The following is a 22659-nucleotide window of genomic DNA, read 5'->3' on the forward strand; positions in this document are numbered from 1 at the left end:
CAGAGTGATCAAGCTTTAAGCTCTTGGTTGATCTGAAAGGCACCTTGTAAGGTTTGGCTCCTATGACTGACTGACCGGTCAGTTCTGACCTTGCATAGGAATGCAGAACTGCAGGTAACAAAATGGTGGCCAAACAGTCGGCTTAGGGTTAGCAGACCCACAAGACTAGACAGAGTATTTGAGCACATGGTAGGGACAGAAAAAGAACTATGTTGAATATTAGGCTCAGGGACCATAATTAATCTAAAACAAATGTACATCACTTTGAGAAAATTGTACTTCAATAGAAAATATCATAAGCACATACACCTTAATAGATTATATTTGGAGGCAGGGCCCAAAGTGAAAAAAGCGGGAAGACCTCTTCTTTCACAACATACTTCACATGTTGGCACAGCGGGAAGTGCTTCTGGCACCTCCCTGGTCCTCTCCTCCTTAGGGTGAAAGGAAACGGGAGGAAGAAGCAAGAGCTGATGGGCAGGGAGAAAGGGAAGCAAGAGACGAGGGATAGTAATTATTCTCATTCCTTGTTGTGCTACGCAATGCCCCCAGTGCATGTGCGGACAGGAATGCTCTTGTCAGTGGGCAAATGGGTTCTACTTCAAAAGAGTAAATCTAACGTAATGGGGGGGCAGGGGGCGGGGTCTGTATTTCAACAATACAATGAGTCCTCACATAATGTCTTCCTCACATAACATCTTCCATATAGATTCTTAGAGACTGCGATTTTCAAATGAAAATTTGAAATATATTTTCAAAAATATAATGAAACCAACTGTACCATAGGCTAATTGATGGAAACAAGAGATAGGTTTCTACAGCATATTGCTTGTCACAAGCACATCACCAAACTTCTAAATACAGACCCAGATCGCTTCTAATATGAAACAATCATTTGTCTTCATTCATTTTCCAAGCTGCTTATTCCATGTCAGGGTCATAGACACAGGACTAACCTGACAGCTCAGGGCTCACAGCCAGATTCAACCCTGGACAAGACACCCTTCTACTGCAGGGGGCACATGCACCCCTACACGCTCCAACTGGGACAACCGACACAAGTCAATGAAACTCACACTCATATCTTTGGGATGTAGTTGGAAACCACAGTCCCCAGTGAAAACCCTTACAGACCTGGGGTGGCAGGGGTAGGGGGTGGAGTGCAAACCCCACAGAGACAACGGCCTTGCCCAGGAGCTGACTCTTTTATTTTTCTTCATCAACTTTATAGCCAAACAGAATCAAACAAACGTTAGTTGAGGATCTTCTGTATTTTATTGGCAATGGCATAAAAGAAATTCAATATTGATCCTTCAGAGCAGAAAGAAAGTTGAACCTTCCCTAAATGGCAGGGAAGGAAGGTCACAAAACCATTAGCAAGTGTGTTCTTTTAACAGTAAATTAATACATGAACTTATGACATAGATAACTTAGGACCCCAACTTTAAAAATGTCTATTAATGTAAGTCACCAACTTGCTAGCAAAAGTAACCAAACTCATAGACTGAGGACTCGCATGTCACAGCTCCATAAATACTTGACTAGCGTTACCTTTTTTTTCTAGAGTCTTCGAGTTTCTTTCCCTTTCCCAGTATCACATCAAACAAAGAGACAGTTTCCTTCAACATTTACAAAATTCTTTTATTGGTTACCGTGAAAGCACCCATGTATTTTAAGTCCCTGGTGTCGGACACCGAAAACCTTGCCGAGTCAGTTCAAAATCCCTGCCATCACCCACCACATGACCGAGTGGGTGTTCAACCAAAAGTGAATCTTAATAAGTTCTGAGCTTACCCTTCCAACAGATATAAATACACTCACAGACATGCATGTGCATGTGCGTACATATGTGTGCATATAAAGCATATGTAAGCACTTCAGCTACTATAGATGTACAGTTTCTTATCAAACATTCCAAAATCTCAAAAAGTTCCATAAACAATGCTTTTTTCATAATAAGCTGGTGATAAATTCATTTGACAGTAAAGTCTGACTCCCTAAGCTATTTAGATTCTTCGTCCAGCCACTTAGAGTGAATAGTCTACGTTTTGTGGCAGAAGAGATTAAGGAGTTGACTTATAGTACTGACTTATAGTCTGTTCCAGACCTTATTCATGAAATCCAAGGTGCACAGTAGGTAAAATATATTATCTTTGTGAAATCCTCAAAAGTCAGGATTTAGAGAAAGCATTTTCCCACAGGGCTTAGAATAATAAACTGTGGATCTATAGTAGCTTCCATTGGGACCAGAAAAGTTTCATGGTGCCCCTGTACCACAGTTTTGTTTTGTTTTGTTTTTAATTTTTCAGGGAAGTAAGAAAGTCTGGAACATTTTGTACCTCAGTAAAGGAATACATAACTCTGGGGACAAAGTCTTCCAAATCCTTCTTATAAGAACTTTTTTTTTTTTGAAAACTGTATTCTTGCCAAAAATCCTAGATTATTTGACAAATAATGAACATACACTTCTCCTTGAAGGTGATTTCTTTTCATTAAAAGCATACACCACTGCTTTTATGGGCAGGGGAGTAGGGAAACTAAAGAGAGGATTGGAAAAGAAGGGCCTATTAGTGTGAGGGCCTCATATAAAGACAAATGATCTACCAATATTAACAATATTAGAAAGTGATTTTCTAGATGCAGTTTCCAGAAAAGTCAGGTGGGACTTAACCTGGGCTCTGCCACTTAAGGAGAACAGAACTTGCCAAGGAAAATGATGTTTCGAGTTTTGTTGTGCCTGATGATGTAAATGAATGGGTGGTCGGCATTGAACTCATCCTTGTGTTGCAGGATCCGTGATCCTGGCACCTCTATGGACTCCCCACCATCTTCAGTTATTTCTAAGCACACTTTGTGGATGACATTTGAGAGGGCCACTCCCTTAGTCTCTGACATTCCAGAGAAATCAGATGTATTCTCATTAAAGATAGTTTTCAGCCCTAGGTTTTCCAGACTAGCTTTGGGGTCAACAGCCTTTTCCACCTTAAATTTGGGAATGGAGAGTTTGACTTTGGCATTGGCCATGGTGCTGGGGTTGGTCCACTGCGACAGTGTCTCTGAGTTGAGTTGTTTTTCAACCTGAAGGACAAGAAAGAAAGAGAAGTGTTTTTTTAATTTTCAGTGGTAAAAGATCCTGCTTGATTAAAACCATATGGTGTCATCGTGAGCCCAGTTTCAAAGCCATCCAGATGGACCATCAAAGATGGAATCAGCCCTGTGGTTTGGGGGTGTGACTAGTTTCTCTTGTAAAAGATCCCAACCACCCAGCATCCTCCAACCCCGCCCCACCTACACAATGGACCCCTTGCCCTAAAATTTATGAGGACATTTCTTTTAAGCTATAGAGTAGCTCTATAAAAACAAATGAATGGATTATGATGTGGCATTAATAGTGAAATAAATATAAAGCTAGATTTTTATATATAATATTTTTTGGATACTTCTTTTTCATTTCTCTACTAAAAAATCCAAAATCGTCACATGGCATCAGATTTGGTAGCTAAAGTTACTCTTTTAAACATGAGGATTTGAACTGTCTGTGATCATTCATTAAGATTATGGGTGATAAATGCATCCCTTTCTGTTGGATATTTTTAAAAGAAATGTGACAAAATAAAGTTAAATGGTTTAGTCATATAATTCTTCCTTAAGCAAGTCTTAAAATGTTCCTTGCCCTTCCAGTCCCCCCATGAGCTAGAGGAGAAAGACTTGTAGAGCAAGACCAGGAGTACCCGGACTGCTGTGTCTTGGTCCAGCCCTGCCCCGAAGTTGCCCTTGTGAGTGGCACAGGGAAGGCAGGGAGATGACAAGGTCTCAAGCTGGTCACAAGGTTTTCTTTAAATGAGGAACAGAACCATTGGACTCTTGTTAATCTATGACAATTATTGCTAATGGACGTTGCTTCAATTAGGGCAAATTATTAGGACCAGAAGATAGTTATCAGTAACTAGAATTTGGGGCCTCCCTGGTGGCACAAGGGGTTAAGTCTCAGTACTATGAAGCTATTCGCAGCCACTGCAGTATGAGTTAAATCCCAGGCCCAGGAGCTGACCCACATGGCACAGCAGACCTCTCCTGTCTCACCCGCTGCTCCCCTCAGCGGTGTATTTCAGTCCATCTGCCTGTTCTGCTCCCCACTCTGTCTCTGGTGAATCCTCTCACACACACACACACACACACACACCCCTCCCCCCCACCTCTGACCTACAGCCCAGCTCTTGTATGCATAAATTAAAAAAATAAATTTTTTTTAAAAATAACTAGAATTTTTAAACCAAACGGTATATTATCTTCCCCATTTTGTATATGGGCTTGAGGAGAGAGTAGAAAATTCATCTATAACTTGAAAAGACCATATAGAAAGATAAAAGGTTTTTCCTCCATTATACATGCATTGTGGATCAAAATGTCCCGCCACCCCAAAATTCGTACGTTGAAATCCTAACCCACGGTACCTTAGAATGTGAAGTTATTTGGAAATTAGATCCTGGTAGATATAACTAATTTAGATGAGGTCATAGAGTGAGCCCTCGCCCTGTGTTCTTATGACCAGGAAAATTTGAGCACAGGTGCAGATACGCACCCAGGGAGAAGAAGGAGGCAGAGATTAAAGTGCTGTGTCTATGAGAGGCCAACAAATCACCACAAGGTAAGAGAGAAGCACCGACCACATTCCCCCTCAGGCCCCTGAAGGACCAAGCAGGCAGTTATCTTGATCTCGGACTTCCAGCCCCCAGAGCTCTGAGTCACCCCATTTCTGCTGTCGAAGCCACCAGCGTGTGGCGTCTGGACACAGCCATCTCAGCAGGCAAACGCCATGTGCATTTGTAAATATTTCTTTCTGAGACCCAAAAGACCATTTCTTTTTCATTCTACAATTTAATAAGAAAAAATTGGTGGGCGGGTACTTTATGTAAGTAAAGTGCAAACAGATGAATAACGACTGGAAAGAAAATGAGAGCAAGACATGGAGTCAGAGAGGGAGAAGAGTGGAGAAAAGAAGACAGGGCTGCAGGCCAGTTAATGGAGCGGCGGGCAGAGCAGCGTGCTTGCTAAGTGGACAGGGAAGATGGAGCCTGGGGTAGGCTGCCTCTGGAAGGTCAGGGAGGGAGGAGGGGTGGCTGGGCCCCGTCTCCTTGACCGGGTGCAGTGGAGGAGGCAGGAGCAAGGGCGGGCCTGCAGCAGAAACCTACTCCCGGGCCTCGTGCCCTCGCTGGTAAATGAGAGTGTGGAAAGGTTTCTGACTCACAGACGATTGTGAGGAGCAAGTAAGATGGCGCACGGACAGCACAGCTCCTGGCCTGTGGTGAGCACCACGTCAGCATTGGGAGGGAGGCCCAGAAAGGATGTCTAGGTCCCGGGAGACCGCTGGGGAGATGCCGTGGCCAGAGGGCCGTGGCAGGTGGCACCTTCCTCCCCAACGCCCACCTGCGCTCTTACCTGCTCCAAGCCAGTGGACTCATCCTCCACGTCCTTGGGGAGCAGGATGAGCATGCTGAGGTGTTTATTCTGAAAGGGAAGCTCTATGATCTTGCAGTTGATCCCGTCGATGTGGCCCATACAGAACGTAGCCTCCAGATTCATCATTTGCACTGGTTTGGTGTCTGTCTGTGAATGGAGAATCATGGCTCACTTGCTTTTTAACTCACACAAACAAAAATACGTGCACACACACATATGCACATGCATGTGTGCACACATACATATATGTGTGTGCATGTGCCTATGCATGTATACACATGCAAAGTGTACATGTGCAGGTGTGCATGTGTGTGCAAATGTGCATGCGTGTAGCACATCCATGCACGCATATGTTTGTGGGCACGTATACACATGTGCTTGTGTGTGCCCACTACGCATGGACATCACTCTGCTCTTGTCATGCTTTCAGACTATTAGGGCTCCATGATCCGGCACCGGGATCCAAACTGTCCTGGACCCACACCATCAGGGAGTGTCCTGGGAAGCGTTCATGCCTGCCTTTGAAAAGTCATTCGTGTGCTTTGTACTCTCACATATTATACATTACAGGAACTCGACATAATATAATATTACATTTGCTTATAAAAAAAAACAGTATAACTAAAAATATAGGCAAACATAAACTTCATCTTCATGGAGAGGCCCATCGCTATAAGAGCTTTAAACCATTCCTGGTGGAGCTGACTTCAAAGTAAATTCTAGTGCAAACCCACATGTCCATTAATGCAGCTTTTCCTAATAAAGTACCCAACCCAGAAAACTGATTCACAGCACAGGACACCATCACGTCTGTCTTTTCTCCTGCTGGCCTCTGCTCACTCGGCCACCTGCACGTGGGTGTCCTTGTGTGACACCTGCTCTGAGCTGAGTCCATGAAGACAGTCTAGATAGGAGACCAACCTTGGTTTTGTCCCAAATGTCACAACCATGGACTAAGCCCTTGAATAACTCGCTTCACCTCCCTGGGCTTCCTTGTCAGTGGAATGAGGGAATCAGAAAATTTAGAATAATCATTGCCTGAGGATGAAGAAGAAGATGGAGGGACACACAGAGCAGGGAAGCCAGTCCCCACCTAACTGGCTCTAGGTTTTCAGAAACTGTGACTTTACATGAAATGCTGGATTACAAAAGTAGGACCCGGAACATCACTTGTTCAATGTGGGTAGGGACGGTTTTCCCACCAAATTGTAACAAAAGAGCACTGAAGGATATGACATTATTTAAGGACCTGTTGCATGACTGTTGCTATATGCTTTTCTCTAAAATATCTGAGAGAAATAAGGAAAGATATAAGGGAATTAAGAAGTTGGTTGTTGGAAACATGGGCATTTGTTTCTCTAATTTCCTGTATGATTGAAATAACTCAGGATTTTGAAAAATGAGAATGTTTTAAAAAAAATGATCCCCAAGTTCCTTCTAGTACAGGGTCCACAAAAGAGTGTCTCCCTAAGACAGTATACCTGACTTTCTTCTCTGTCCCCAGTAATATCCAACAAGTGTTTCTGCTGCAGAGGCTGACTGATTTTCTGAAGGAAAATTAATTCATACTAAGGAGTAAAAGACTGATAGTAATTTAGTGTCTCTTGCTACCTTGATCGATGACTTTCATGGAACACCTGCCTGTTAACTGAATTTCTTTTTGGGAAGAGGAAGGGATTTCAAACTTCACATCAGATTGCAAGGATAAACCTACAGTAAACCTTTTATCTGAGATCTTTAAACAGCAAACAGCAACACCACCTCTCTGTAGCAGAGTTAGTTTGCTTTTATAAGTACCTCTATTTTGGCACTTGCCACAATGTTAGAAATATTTGTGTGACGGTCTTTCCACCCCTACCACCGCCACAACTAGACAAAGCAGAAACCATGTCTTATTATCTTGGTCTATCACAACCTATATTAATTGCTCACTAAATATTAGCTGATAAAAAAGAATTCAACTATAGGTATACCCAGAAACAAAATTAAAATAGAGAAATCTACTACTATTGAAACTAACTGCTAATTTTCTATTCATGTCTCTGAAAGAAGATAAAGATTTGTCTAAAAACCTCCATGAGATTAGACTAACACCAGTTCCTGAAATTGCAGGTGGTTTTGGTCTCCAAAAAAAAATCAATTTCATCTATCAGCACTGAAGATGGATACAATTATCGCATTTTCTTTAGCATAAAATGAGACATATCGCCTGAAAATAGAACTAAATAAAAACTATTGTGGGAAATGTAATAAATATGTACACAAAGTGTGAGTTTGTCCAGCTATCAGAATAGGCTTTGAAGGAGACTTTCAATCGTAGGAGAAAGGCACTATGCTGAACTTCTAATAGCACAGCTTCACCCATTTAGTCTGGTTCAAGAAGCACCTGAGAAACAAATTAGTAAGGACACTCAAAAGTTCAGGGGCTGACAAAAGCAATTCAAGGGAGAAGAGCCTCTGCATTCAAAGGCAGGGTGTTCCCCACACAGCGTGGAATGGTGTTTTATGACCTTGTTGGGTGAGACACTGGGAGGTCAGCATCTGTCCCTCAGTCCGCAACTCCAGGTTCTCACAGGACCTAAACCTCATTATTTCATAATAAGAACTAAAGAACAGCGTGGGTTCTTCCAAACACCTCCAAAGGCACCACTAACGCTGCCTTCCATGTTAAAAACACAAACCATGGGCTGAATGCGATCAGCCCAAAAGCCCAGCGTATCTGCACAGCGACATTGCCCTGTTGTTCTGGGCTGGCCCCGGCATGACGGCACGGCTGGGAACACACTTCAGGTTTCACTTAGACATAGTGGGGGCCTCTTTGCCTGTCCTCCCCAGGCCGCGGAGCAAAGACAGCCAAGCAATGCAGAGGGGATCCCTGTGGCAAGAAAGGCTGTGTGGGCGCTGTCAGGACGCTGGGGCCAACATCCTCCCACTCACAGGGGAGGCCATGCAAGGTCACACTCCATTGAGGTCCAAATAAAAGGCCACACTAAGAAAGTCCAAAAGCCACGTTTCCTACTCAGGGACCTCCGTGTGGAAAACACAGCATCTAAAACTAATGCTTTACGTCCAGTGTCTGAGTCTCTGGATTAGGTTTTTGGCAGCAAAGGCAGCAACCCCCAGGGCCCTCCTTTTCCTCATCGGAGTGAGTTCCAGGGCCCCTTCTGTGGCTGTAATTTTTCAGATCTCTAGCTGGCAACTGCAGGCCACCCCACGTACCTTATTGACTCTGAAAGGGCATTCTTTGGTTTCTGCTTCAGGAAATTTCTTCATCCACTTTCCAACAAAGTAGGCAGCATTAACCACAAGGATTTTGGTCTGGTCGTTTACACTGTTGTCAGCTAAAATGTTCTCAAAGTGGCCTGCAAACAATTTTAGGAAACCACAAATTGCACAGCATTATTCTTCCAAACCACATCTGACATTCGCATGCATGTCCACTCCCTGGGCATTTAACACTTGCTGGAACCACACCGAGGCAGGCCCGGCAGCTCAGACCATCTCAGTCAGAGGACCCTTCCTCCCCACCCTGCGCAGCCAGACTGGCCAAAGACACGAGGAGGAAGCTGCAGGGGGAGAAGAGAGGAGGGAGAAAAGCTACCATTCTGGATGCCCTGGCGGTGAGCTAGTTGTCCCAAGCTCACCACCCTTTCCCAGAGGGGGAACTGCGCTAGGGGCTGTCTCTTGCCCAAGACGACATGCAGCAAGGACTCAAGCCCATGCTCCAGAATGAAAATGCATGAACTCTTGCTTGCCCCTGGCCCTACACTCAGTATTTTCCTGTACATTATCTTACTTCCTTTCCAAGGCGGTCCTGCAAGGCAAAGATACTAGGACTATTTCGTAGTTGAGGAAACTGAGGCACAGAGAGGCCAAGTGTCTTCCTAGTTCACTCGACTGGAACATGTTTGTCATGAGGACCACCCTGTGCTCTGCACCCCATGCTGTCTTCCCTCTCCCCAAAATGCACGGTTGCAGGCAGCTGTTTGCATCGAGGGCAGCTCCATCACTACCAGGGGCTCCGTGGTGGCCATGACTGCCACAGAGCTAAATCCCCACAGCACAAACAGCAACAGTGATCACATTTTTAAAATGAGGTGCTCACGTTTGACGAGCACTTGCCGTTGTTTACAAAGGACTCTCCCTGATAGCCAGGACCTCGCCACCACTGGCTGCGTCCACTGCCCCACCGGCCTACAAAGGCCTCTCACAGCTAACCCTTTGTGGACACCATCTTAAAGTTCTTCACAAATTTTTTCAAAAAGGGTCCTGCCTCTTCATTTTTTGCACTGGGGCCTGCAAATTATGACCCTCGCCCTGCCAGTCCTGCATGACACATTGTACCCACAATAATGTTATTGAAGAAACTTGAAGACAACAAAATTGGGGAGCTAGCGGGGAGCAGCGCTTCAACTGCAGTCTAGAGCTTCTGACTCCAAATTCAGAGGTGTTTTCACTGAACTACCCCAGAACCCTGAACTTACAAAAATTTTAAAACAACAGACCTTTTGGGAGAAAATACAATTATTTAGCAATTCAGAAAGCTGAATTGTTATGTGGCAATTAAAATAACAGCTGCTTTTTGCTCATGATTTTTAAGTAATGCTTAACCTGCTGTTCCATCATCATGTAAAACCAAAGAACCTTATTTTAATAACAAATATACATGGACATATACATCTATGTGTGCATTCACACCCACTGGGCATTAGATATCATCTTGGCTAGCAATACAATTTGTTAGTAATGTTATCTAATTTGATCCTAACAACAACCATGTAAAAATTAGCTAACATGCCCCATTTTACAGTTCAGTAAACTGAGGCTCCATGTCCGAATATCTGTTAATAAGTGGCAGTGACTGGATTTGAATCTAGGTCTCGAATCACTTCGAGGTTTCATTCTTCAGGTCCTCCCTCCACTGTTGTAGCACAGATGCTACTTTCCTGAGTGGAACAGCAGGAAGGCTCTCTGGCCTTTCTCGCAGGCAGTACATCCCGCTGGCCCCAGATGTGTATCATGCCCAGATCTCTCCCTGGACTTCAGCAACCATAATGGCACCAAAAAACTCCTTCCATACCACTCTGTCCTTCACAAGGAGATGCTGTGTCCCAACTGGTGCCTTCCTATATAAATATAAAGGCAACTGCTGGGAACAGGGACAATGACACTGATTTGTACTTCAAAACAGCTTAGCTCCAGTTCCTTTCTAGTGAGGAGGACTCAGATGATTCTAATGGAAGGAGAAGTCAGGGAAAGGAGAGATGATACGGAAGTGGTAGGAAGCAGTAAGACCACGTAGGGGCTAAGGAAGAGACCCGGGGTCTGTCTGAGAACAGACCGGGACAGGGCGTTTTGGTTTCGATGCCAAATTGTTTTGTTTCCTGTATGTGTTTTTGATTACTTAAGACTTTGGCCTTTTGTTCCTTAATAAATCAGTAGATGGTTGAGCTGAAAGTGGCCTAAGGGATCATCAAGTCATCCAACTCCTTCATATCCAGACTGAAACACTGACCTCGTGACTTGCCCAGAGTCACTCTTTGTTAGAGACACAACTGGGGCTTCAGCAAGGCAGGTGACAGCTCCTTGGAGAGCAAGGCAAGGTGGACCAAAGCCAAAGCACCAGGAACTGCTGCCATTTCAAATGCATTTCATCAGCTAGAAATGCAAGTTGTTGAAAAGGTTCAATGGGCAAGAATTTGGGTGATGGACCAGAGCATCCAAGGAATGTTCCAAATGTTCAATTTTATGCTTAGCAGAAAGATCTGTGAGAAGGTAGGGTCCGTATACCTAACAACTTATAGCACCAAAAAAAAAGGTAAAGAATACTTGCCATCTGTAAGATCCTTGATGGAGTTGTTAATCTGACCTTTCGTTTCTTCCAGTTTATCCTTGAAGTGAACAGTTTCCAGCTCTTTTGCATAAGGTCTCTTTGTAGAGCTGATGAACTCCTGGAAAACATCCAGTTCATAAAATCACAAAGTACTTAAAATCTGCAGTTAAACCATTGTATTGTTACAAGGTTCCCCAAAAGGATTTTCAATCTCTCTTACCATGATACACTTTCAAAATCTGTAACACTATATAAACTGAAATCTCACGTAGAAGTTTATTAATTTTTTATGTTAAATTTATTTCATTTGGAGACAATATTATTAAATTCATCCATGATTTTAGTAGCAGCTTCAGTGGGAAAAAAAAAGACTATACTAAATGGACACAACAATTATAATATTGCAGAAACATTAATTATAATATTGCAGAAACATTAAAATGTAAATATATATATATCTTAAAATAGATGAAATATACTGAAAAGAGAGCTTTATGAGCAGAAGGCTTATCCTCACTGAAATAAATAAATATTCTACAAATTGCCACTCCAAGTGATTGTGGGGGGTTGGAGGTGAGGGTATAGCTATGCATATGTGTCTTCAAGCAATAAGAATAATCCTGTAACAATATCTAGTCACCCATGCCATCAAAAAATGCCAAAATACTCTCAGGAAAAACAATACCTGCTGCCAAAAGCAGTTAAACTTTGACAAAATATTTAACTTGTAGTTGACATTTTAGATAAGAAGGCATAGAATTATGAGTATCAAAGCAAATTAGTTCAACTCCATGTTACAGAGAGGGAAACTTCAGGAAATCTAGGGTGTTGGCTATGTGTTTCAACTATGATTTATAAAATGTTATTATATACGCTAGGGTAAAATTTAAGGATGCCATGTATTATTTATATGATTCCTTTAAGAAGTGGCTTAAATTAAACACCCAGAGCTACCTTGTGTAGTTACTCACATACCCGAGCTAGTAAAATGAACAAAACCAATTCATGACTGATGAAAACCATCAATTCATATAGTTATTATTTTTCTTGTGCATCAGGAGAACATTGTGTGCATAGACAGAAAAACAAAGTGGAGAATTAAGATGTTGTCCCAGGCCACATATGCCCTGTTGTTTAAGGAGAAACAGATCTAAATCATGAACTGTCTTGGATCAAAGTTTACAAGCCCATACTCCATTTCTCCAAGGGAGGAAGTTTCAAGGGTAGGATTTATGAGTAATTTGAGAGGAAAAGGGAAATCCCACAAGTTTCTCTATATTTTGAGCTAAACAATAGAACTTTTTTCCACTAGAACTGCTTTATTTTTTTATTTAATGGTTTTTTTATTTAAATTTTATTTTTATATTCCCCATACAATTACAACCCCCTTATTTTGACCCCAAGCCCTCCTTTCCCCGCCCCCCACCCCCCATAGAGTGTCTCTGGTTCATAGTTGTTTGTCAATTTTGATATTTTCTTTCTTATAGTTATTCTTTTTCCTGGTCCCTTATTTAGGTTTTCTAAATTCCTGCTATGAGTGAGACCATCCGGTATTTTTCTTTTTCTTTCTGGCTTATTTCGCTGAGCATGATCCCTTCCAGCGCCATCCGTGTTGCTGCAAATTGCATGTGTTTATCTTTTTTGAATGCTGAGTAATCATATGATCCAGCAATTCCACTCCTAGGTATTTACCCAAAGGACACAGAAACATCAACTCCAAAGAGCACCTGCACCCCTATGTTTATAGCAGCACTGTTTACAATAGCTAAGCTTTGGAAACAACCCAAATGCCCAAAAATAGATGACTGGATCAAGAAGATGTGGTCCATATACACCATGGAATATTACTCAGCATTCAAAATAGAACTGCTTTATTTTAATAAGCCTCAACTCACAAATGAGCATATGAAAAGTGAATTTCACTGGGACAAAAAATTGTGGCTTTACTAGGTGAAAACATCACCACTTGTAAGGAGCTAAAGCTTGCTAATTGCTGTGAACCACTTACTGTAGAAGGATTCAAGGATTTGTCTACATAGAGCCGCTTGATTAGCTTCAGTGAGTAGAAGGAGCTAAGTTTGTTTACGTCCGATGTTACTGTTTGAAAACCAAAGGGCACATCTTTGACATTTTCAAAATGAAAGACCTGTGAAGAGAAAAGATCTGTTACCCATGATGCATTGCCCCTGGGGTAAATACACAAAAACAGTCAACCTCTTCAGGGGATCCAGTGTTTCCCTGATGAATTGTTCCCATACAACAAAGCTTCTCAAGCTCTGCCCTATTGATGTTGGGCTGGGTAATTCTTTACTGGAGGGCTGGGGACTGTCCTGGCTACAGCAGGATGCATAGCAGCATCCCTGACCTACTGGGTCCTAGTAACACTCCTTCCTCTATTCATGACAACCAAAAACGTCTCCAGTCATTGCCGCAGGTCCCAAGTTAGGGGAGCAGGGAGGGCAAATGGACCCCCAGTTGAGAAGCAGTGCCACAAAGATACTCTCCTCCTGATTTAGATGCTCATCTGGAAGATTTTCCAAACTTGGAAGAGCACGCAGCTGCATGAGAATTTCTGCCCAACTTAGAGACAAGAAGAGAGAGACAAATACCGAAAGAGTCCACCATTTGGCAGGTAGCTAATTCCAGAATAGACAGGGTCTAACTGGTCTGTTTAGTAGCTGAGCAAATGCCAATAGAACAGATGCATCACTAAATCAGGCAGCTACACAAATGTTCGGCTGGCCTGCTGGAAATGTAACAATTCTGGTTGTTCTTCATGTCTTGTTTTCCCCCCGGAAATGGACCAAGGATGCCAACTTTCCAGAGTTGTCATGAGAATTACAGATATTACACAGAAAATATCATATGGGTTCAAATTAATATTTATTCTTTTGCAACAGTCTCCACCACCTAAGGGGCTATCTTCTGGAGGACTTAAATCCTTTTGTTCCTAACTTTTCTTTTGTTCCAACCAATAGCCCACCATCGACTTTTCTTCATGCTGCCGCAAAACACGATGTCAGCATGAGGTGATTCTCTCCTCACTTCTCACTCATAATAACCTGGTGCTGCCCAGAGTCACATCACTAAATGGACAGTTGCACCAATAAGTCACAGCCCAAGCACTGCAAGGTCAAAGTGACTGGTCCAAAGGGGTGCATAACTCTCATGTCTAATGACAGGTAACAAGACAGAAAATTACAGCACCCGGGTAACTACTGCAGAGGGAACCAATTGTCATGCACTCAGAAGACCTTTTAAATCGGCCAGAAAGTTCTTTTCTGTCCCTTCTCTACTGGGAGATGAAAAATGGGAGATGAAGTGGGGAGTTGAGAGAGGAAGATAAAGGAGAAAACACAGCAACTCTTCCCACAACCGCGAAGTTTCCTTTTCAAGTCTAAGTCTATTTCATGTGTAAATTGTTCGTGCTGACTCACATAACATTTCGTGGGTCATATATCGGGCAATTTATGGATGTGAAGATGTTCCCTTTTAAAATGCTATGAGAAAGATTCTCTGAATCTATAATGATCAGCATAAGAATAATAATGGAAAGGCATTCACCTGCTAACCAGTTGTAAAAAGGGACTTACAATGTAATCATCTGGAAAATTATCTCATTTGAAAGTCTAAAAACTTTACAAAGCTAGAGAGTCAACCACAGTCAAAAAGAAACTCTTAAATATATAGAATTTCTTTTTGGCTACAGTTGACTCTCTAGCTTCAGAATATACATATGCATATATATATATATAAACACATATACACACACACAAACACACACACACATATATATACACATACACACACACATAACACCATCTTAGTCCATTTCTTTCTAATGAGATCCTCAAGTCCCAGAGAAATTCTTAAAATATAAGCAAGCACAATCCATCTGTATCCTTGTTACTTCAATGTAGATAATTTTAAATGTTATTTCCATGAACTAAGTGTGAATATATTATATCTAACCAATACAGATATATTATATGGCTGAATGCCTTTAAAGCTGCACCTTAGAATAAAGCATGATGCTGTAAATAAACTGCATGCAGAGAGTGTAAAGGTATAGTCTTTCTAGTAGAGATACTTACAGAGGAGCGTTTAATAAACACCATCTTGATTTCTTCACAATCTAACAGGTGGAAAGATGTAGTCAACTTACTGAAGGTCACTTCTTAGGGGATAAATGTGAATTGTGATTACTTATGTTATAGAATACACCCCGGGACCTGAGGCTCCCTTTTGAGAAGAACAGACTAAGATGAAGTTACACGTACATACAGCACGCATGTGTATATTAGTAGGGGTGTGTGTGTGTGTGTGTGTGTGTGTGTGGCCACTTGTGATTACCACTTAGCAGATCCCCAGTTTCTTCAGGACAATATGGTACCTATTCAAAATACAGATTGCAGGACAGATAAATGAGCTTTAACATTTAAAAAATGCTTCAAGAGTGTTCTGGAAATGGCACAGCTCTCAGTCCTGAGCCAGTCCGACCAGAGTCCCATCTGTTTCTCCGTGGGCACTGCCTACCTGTCTAACGGTTCTATTCCCACTCACAGTGGAACCCGGGCTCACCTGTCCAATTTCATTTGCTGTGTCACCCTTGGCTCCCACTTGAGCAAGTGACAGGGAGGTGGAGAGACAGATTGGAGAGAAGAGGACGTTGCCAGCCGGCTCCTCTTCACACAGTTTTTTGAACAGGTCAACTGCAAAAGCCGAATTTGCCAGTCGCAGAGCATCCATTGTGGCCTGGAACAGAGGACAAGCCTGGGTCATTCCTAAAGCATCTTTAAGGTGTTCCCCATTGCATTCTCCCAACACAATAGGAATTCTATTGAAACAGAAGAGTTTGTCTTCGGTAGAGAGAGGAAGGGACTTTCAGTAAACATAATTTGAAGAGTCAGTGGCAAAGAAGCCTCTTGGCAAAGGTCCTAATGGTCCAGGCAGTTCAGAACGTTTGAAATGGACCACACACACAGGACTATGCTCGGTTCTACCTGGAATCTCCCAAGTCAGGTCTACTTGGCCATGTAGCATCCTTAGCGAACTGTGTGTTTCTGACCCTTGGTTCATTTCATTGCTCATCGCACTGGCTCTTCCTTCTTTATTTTACATCCCTGCGCAGCCAGGGCAGTGTGCTCATTATGGAGCCTGAAGTCAGGGGCAGGCAGCTTACATTTCTTTAAGGCCCACTCGCTGATTTCCCCTCCTCCAGGGTGGGGTGAAAGGTCCCAGGTCCCAGAGAACATCACCTCCCCAGGGGTAGCAGACCAGCACTGGGCGTGCAGAGCCCAAGGCCACAGGGAGGGGAGCCTGGGGGGTGTTTTGGCCAGTGCGCCCACACTGGGGAAGTCTTTTTATAACCTCACAAAAGGACTAAGGAATATATGTAACATTCAGAACAAGAAGTCTTAGTTTCTTCAATAGCCAATTTCACATTGATAGTGCTGAGTTCCCCTACAACACGAATATACCGTGAGCTAATTCTCTACCAAATAAAGAAGCTTAATCCCCTGCAGCCTTCTCAAAGCTTCAACAACTGGAGGCCTAGCCCCTCTAACAACTATGGAAAAACGTATTAACTGTGCTTTTGTAAATACAAGTGGTTCTACCTTCCAGGAAAAGAAATTAAAATAATTTTGCCTAACAGTCCATACTTTAGAGGTTGGGTTTCCTTTGCATAGGAAAACTGTGTTTAAGACCTTGGAGGCTTCCGCTGAGGGAAATTGACCACAAACACATAGAATTCAGTCTTGGAAGCAGCTGAGGGATTCTTTGTCTTACCATTCTTTCAACCAAAGCATTGTTCATTCATTCATTTTAATGTGTTGAGATCCACAGAGTCTAAATGGCTGTGTGAGTGCAAGATTATGGTGGTTTTGGGTGTAGTTAATTGCACGATATAATTAACCTTTGTTGCAACTCAAGGCTTAGGTCTCTGCTAGAGACTGTAAATCAGCGCACAGCTGACATCTGAGGCTTTCCCGTCCACGGGATCCTCCCTTTCTGAGTCCCTTCCTTTGCGTGAGAGTCCACATGAGTCTAAACAGGTCTGACTTCCCATCCGGGTGCTGACTCAATACTTCTCAGAAAATTCTCTTTCAGGTTGGGAAATGTCCTGGAGCCCTTAATATCTGAGGTCCCGACAACAACGCTTTTGATGTTTGACAAAGGTATCAGAAAGGTCTGTCTGTGGAAATGGATCAGGGTCGATGACACCAGGTCATCAGTCAGGTCGGTGCTCAACCATTGTTCCTAAGTGACCTCAAAACACTGGAAAACTTATCTGGTCTGAGGTAGCTTAAGGAATGGCTTGGCTGCAAGACAGTCAAAACATTTAAACAAATCTCAGCATATGGTCAATTCACGCCCAGGAGATTGTCTCACATTCTGCAGGGACTGCTTTGCATGAGCAAGTGCTATAAAAATTATGGCAACGAGAGATTAGCAACTCCCACATAGTAAATTTCACATCTAATGATTTGTGTTCAGAGTGCTGATGTTGCTGCAGACTTTTGTTATTTCCTTATCACTTTGTCACAGAGAGAACTTCTTTCATTCATGAAAGTCTTTTAATAATTATAACAAAGAGAAACTGTACCACTCCAACTTAAAAACACTACAACTTTTAGCCACTTGAAAGTTTTTTGTTGTTGTTTTTTTAAAGATTTATTTATTTATGCACACAAAGGCTGGGGTACAGGCTAGAGTTGCGGAGGGTGAGGGGATTCACCAGAGACAGAGTGGGGAGCAGAACAGGCAGATGTACTGAAATACACTGCTGAGGGGAGCAGCGGGGAGACAGGAGAGGTCTGCTGCACCATGTGGGTTGCTCCCTGGCCGGCCGGGGATTGAACTCGTGCTGCAGTGGCTGTGGAAATGGCTGCATTGCTTCATGGTGCTGTGCTTAACCCCTTGCGCCACCAGGGAGGCCCAGCCACTTGAAAGTTTAAGAGACTTCTATTTTAGTGAGAGAGAAGGGACATAGAAGTTTAAGCAGTAATAACAAGTGTCATTGTAAGAATTCATTGCACTCCTTCCAGTAAAGGCTGTCACAGAGGTTCACTGGATGAGAGTCTGATCCAGTGGTCTTACTGCATTTCACATGTGCCCCTAAACTATTTGAGAAGAATAGGAGGAGGGAGAGAGGAAGTAGAGAGGGAGGGGGGAAGGGGAGGTGGAAGGGGGAGGAGGAGAAAAAGAAGAAATAATGTTATCTTAAAATGGCAACCACCCAACTACCTTGCAAATGTTGTTGATGCAGCCAGTTACACCCCAGCTAGCGCCTATCTGTGGTGTGTCTGCTCCTGTTGCCTCAAAACATTTCACATTGCAAAACCATGAGCTAAGTTTATAACTTGAAATGTGGGCTTCTTTTAGGATTAACAGCAAACTAAATGCAAAAAAAAAATTAGTTTGAGTTCTCTTTTGTCAAACAGTATCATAGTTTAATCCTCTTTAGTTGCTTCGTATTGAAAAGGCTTTAAATTTTATATAGCTCTTTCTCCATTGATAATACATCCCTGGGATGTGTCAAGTAATAAAGCTTTCCTTAAAGTAAAAAGAAAAAAAAAGGTTTTTGTAAAGTTGCGTGATTATTGGATTATGACCTAAAATCACACAAACTTTCAGGTGGGGTAAGATCTGACAATGGAACTGGCGTGGCCCCACCCCTTCATTGAGGAAAGTGAAGCCAATGCAGTGAAGACATTCTCCCAGGCCACCCACACGCAGTGAGAGTAGTAAAACCAGACCCAGAACCTTCCAGCTCCCAGCAGAGCCCTTCCTGACCACACCTTAGCACCTCCCTTTGCTGTGGCTGCATCTTCGCTGGCATTTGTTTTAAAAAAAAAGTATTGAGAAAAAATTCAAGTCCTGAGTTACCCCTTGAGAGATACCAAAAATACCCCTTTTTTCCTGTTTTTCTTAATTTAAGAAGTTCTTGTTGCGTATCTGCCATTGCAAACTCCAATCAGAGTATCACTTTTGACACCCCCACCCCCAAACTCAGCTCCTGATAGCCTGGCATGGACCCGCTGCCTTACCAAAACATAAACAGCTGAGGAAGCCATATTTTGTATGTTACGTGTATCACATACTGTGTTCTTACTATAAAGTAAACTACAGAATATATGCAGCGGTTGAGCGCTGGGTTGCGGGGCTGCCCGCAGCCTCTGCAGCGCCGGTTCGATTCCCGGCTGCTCCCCGGCCACCGGAGGAGGGTCCCACATGGCGCGCAGACCTCTCCTGCCGCCCGCTGCTCCCCTCAGCAGTGTACTTCGGTCCTTCTGCCTGCTCTGCTCCCTGCTCTGGCTCTGGTGAGTTCTCTCACCCTCCCGCGCTTCTGACTGTACCCAGTGCTTGTATAAATAAATAAATGAATAAATAAATAAATAAATCTTTAAAAGAAAACGTTTTAAAAAAAAAAAAAAACTACAGAATATAAAATGTTACCATGAAAATCATTAGGAAGAGAAAAGAGCATTTAGGATTCTATACAGTGTTCTTCAACAGAGTAAGTTTACGCTGTCCACGCACGAGTATTTCCGAGTATAAACGGAAGCTCTCAGTCCAAACCTGCTTTGCGGGAGGGTCAACACTATGTTGCTGGCCTTCAGAAGTGTCAACCAAGTGCTGGTGCTCTGAGCATGATAATAAGAAATCAAAGGTGACCACAGGGCCCTTGTCTTTAAGGAGCCATTGGTGTGACATGTGTGATAAGGTGGTCAGTGTGAGGGGTGTTCTCATGGAGGGAGGTGGGAGAGGGCACAAGTGACCAAGTGAGCCTCAGGAGAGACTGTTACTCATGGCAGGAGCCTCAGCCATGTCTCCGTCATCTAGTTAAGTCCTAAAGAGCAAGTGGGAGTTAGCCCTGCACAGTAACGTGTGCCAAAGAGAGCTGGCACAGCCAATCCTGCACACTGTCCCAAATGGAGGGGCCAGGGCTAGGATGAAAACTCTGGGATGGGGAGGGGCCAGGGAGCACCTTCCCTGGACTCACAGCGTCTCTCAGCCCCTGTGTGAAGATCTCCAAAGTGTCTGATGCATCAAAGCAAAAGGTCGTCAAACTTCTCATCTGGAGACCGCTGGGCTGAGGTTAAGGTCTAGGGCAGGTTGACCATGGGTCCGGCTTTGCCTGGGACAGTCCTGGATTCTGTCTGCTGTCCCCACATCAGCTGCAGCGCCTCCTCCACTCTCAGACAGGCTGGGCTTCAAGCAGGCACCGCCACTTCCTACAGGCCACCCACCACTCCCATCTACATGGACACCCACACGCGTGGGCGGGCACAGCTGTGAAATGCGTCGTTTTCCTTCCTTGACTAATTGTTCACTGTGCCAGGTTATCATGGGCATTGTTTGGCCTCATCTGCCTTGTTTTACAGATAAAGCAAAAGGTGATAGAAAATCTCTAAGTATTTGTAGCAGCCAGCCCTTAGGTAAGGTCTTGAGAAATGTTGCCATTATAGTAACTCAATGAAAGAGCTGAAAACACAGCCTCTGCTGTGCACATGCTAATGTCATGAGGACGGGAATGTCAGGGCCAGATTAAGAAAATCGGAGCTCTTGGCATTTCTGTGGTAAAGGCGCATCATGGAGGGTTCCTAGAGTGATGAAATGAGTGAATGGATATGAAAGTGCTTTGTTAGCAAGAAGGATGAAGCAGTTGTTAGTAATAAGGTCAATTGCTTCATTTCTGGTGGTACAGGAGCCTCCTCTCTGCTCAGATATTCTGAGGTGTCAGATCTGCTCCCCTTTCTGTAGACTGGACCCAGCGGGACAGGAGAGTCAGACCTGCCACACCAGAAGGACAGAGATGGGGGGCTGACCCCCTCCCCAGTAGCCAACGCCCCTGAGGGGTTGATGTGGTGCGGTTCTCGGCGTTAGGAAGCAACACTTTAAAGCTGCTGAGTCATAGCCTTGGAGAACCCTTTCTTCGGGCAGGCTCCCGTCTCCCCACCCATCAAACACTGGCATGTCTTGGTGCATCTGAGGTCTGGGGTCCACCTAATTCTATTCAGGTCTGCTCAGGTTGTGGAGAGGGTGCAAACTTGCCAACAGTGCCCACAGCATGGTAGAAATGCCCTGAGTAAGCGTGAGGGCCTGGGTCCTCCTCTACCTTGCCTCGTCCACACTACACTCCTTGGGACACGTCTCCTCTGTGAGCCTCCGTGCCCAGCTGCACACTGAGGGGCTGACTGACACACACGAGGACCCCCTCAGCTGTACCACCCCAACCGGATCTGACCAAGTCCCTGAAACAGCCTGACAGGGGAGGCAGGTCATTAGTCTGACATGTTTCATTGAAGCCATAAAAAACAGTGGAAGAGCCTGTGAGGCAACCCATTTGAAAGTAGCCCAAGAACACACATTTCGGAGCCATGACTCGTTCCCCGGGTCCTGAACCTTGGAAAGGGGGAGAGAGAAAGCCTTCCGCGTAGAGGAACTCGAGCATGAGACAGTGACACTAGCTGGAAGCTTCAAAATGCCAGAAACAGACCCTTTCCTGAGTCTGAATCTCAGCCCCGCAAGGCCAACCAGGAAGCGAGCCAGACACTAACCGCTCCCCTGCTCTCTCCAGGAGCTGAGGAACTCCCTTTCTGAAACTAGCAACACCCCATGCATTCTGAAGCCCAAGGTAGCCTGAAAATGGCCTCACAAATTCCTCTCCTCCAGGAATCAGCACTATCCTGTCCCCCCACGTGACCCCCCCCCACCAACTCCCAACACACCTAACCCTTCTAACAGGTTCTGTCTTCACTTCCCCACTCTGCAGCTGCCCCCCTGGCATGCTGGCTCCCGCAGGACCAGGAGGTACAAGCCCCCGCCAGTGAGCTACGGGCCACAGCCCACCGCCCACCGCCCACCTGCACCCACTTTGTCCCCCATCTCCAACCTGCCCGAAGAACGCTGCTGTTTTAAGAACTGCCCAAAAAGGGAATTCTCCAGCCCTCCACTCCCACTTTGCTTACCTGGATTTACAGTAATCCTGGGAAATGCACAGCCAGGGAAAAGGAAACCGAGGTGTAGAAGGACCTAGACCAGAGCAGCCCTCTGTGGGGCAGAAGCAGCAGCGGCCTCACCTGAACACCCCCGCCACTCCCACCGTGGCCACTCCCAGCCTCCCTCTGTCCTTCCCACTTCTGCACTCTCAGCTCTTACTCACACCTCTTGGCTGCTCAGCTGTGATTCAGACTGAAGCTGCTGTTGTCTGCACAGCTTCTGAGGGCCTCGGACAGGCTCGGGCAGGAAGCGCTGTGCGCAGAGCCTGCCCTGGGCTACAGGCATACACACAAACACAGAAATAAGGGCAGCCCTAGTGGCCCACGTGGGACCAAAAGGTGAAATAGTGTATGAATCTG

The 22659-nt window shown here is 44.3% G+C and overlaps 1 protein-coding gene across 1 annotated transcript; it reads right to left on the minus strand.

Moving 5' to 3' along the window:
- Positions 1 to 2371: 2371 nt before the first annotated feature.
- SERPINB5 (serpin family B member 5) lies at positions 2372 to 16326 on the minus strand. Its single transcript, XM_037509697.1, has 7 exons — positions 16297 to 16326; positions 15875 to 16048; positions 13302 to 13439; positions 11294 to 11411; positions 8680 to 8822; positions 5440 to 5607; positions 2372 to 3078 (listed from the first exon to the last, which is right to left on the minus strand). The coding sequence occupies exons 2-7, from the start codon at positions 16040 to 16042 to the stop codon at positions 2686 to 2688; spliced, it is 1128 nt and encodes a 375-aa protein (XP_037365594.1). The 5' UTR covers positions 16043 to 16048; positions 16297 to 16326; the 3' UTR covers positions 2372 to 2685.
- Between the last annotated feature and the right edge of the window lie 6333 nt (positions 16327 to 22659).

The sequence above is a fragment of the Talpa occidentalis genome, unplaced genomic scaffold (genome assembly GCF_014898055.3).
Source record: "Talpa occidentalis isolate TD23 unplaced genomic scaffold, MPIMG_talOcc4v2.1 talOcc4.13, whole genome shotgun sequence".
Classification (NCBI taxonomy): domain Eukaryota; kingdom Metazoa; phylum Chordata; class Mammalia; order Eulipotyphla; family Talpidae; genus Talpa; species Talpa occidentalis.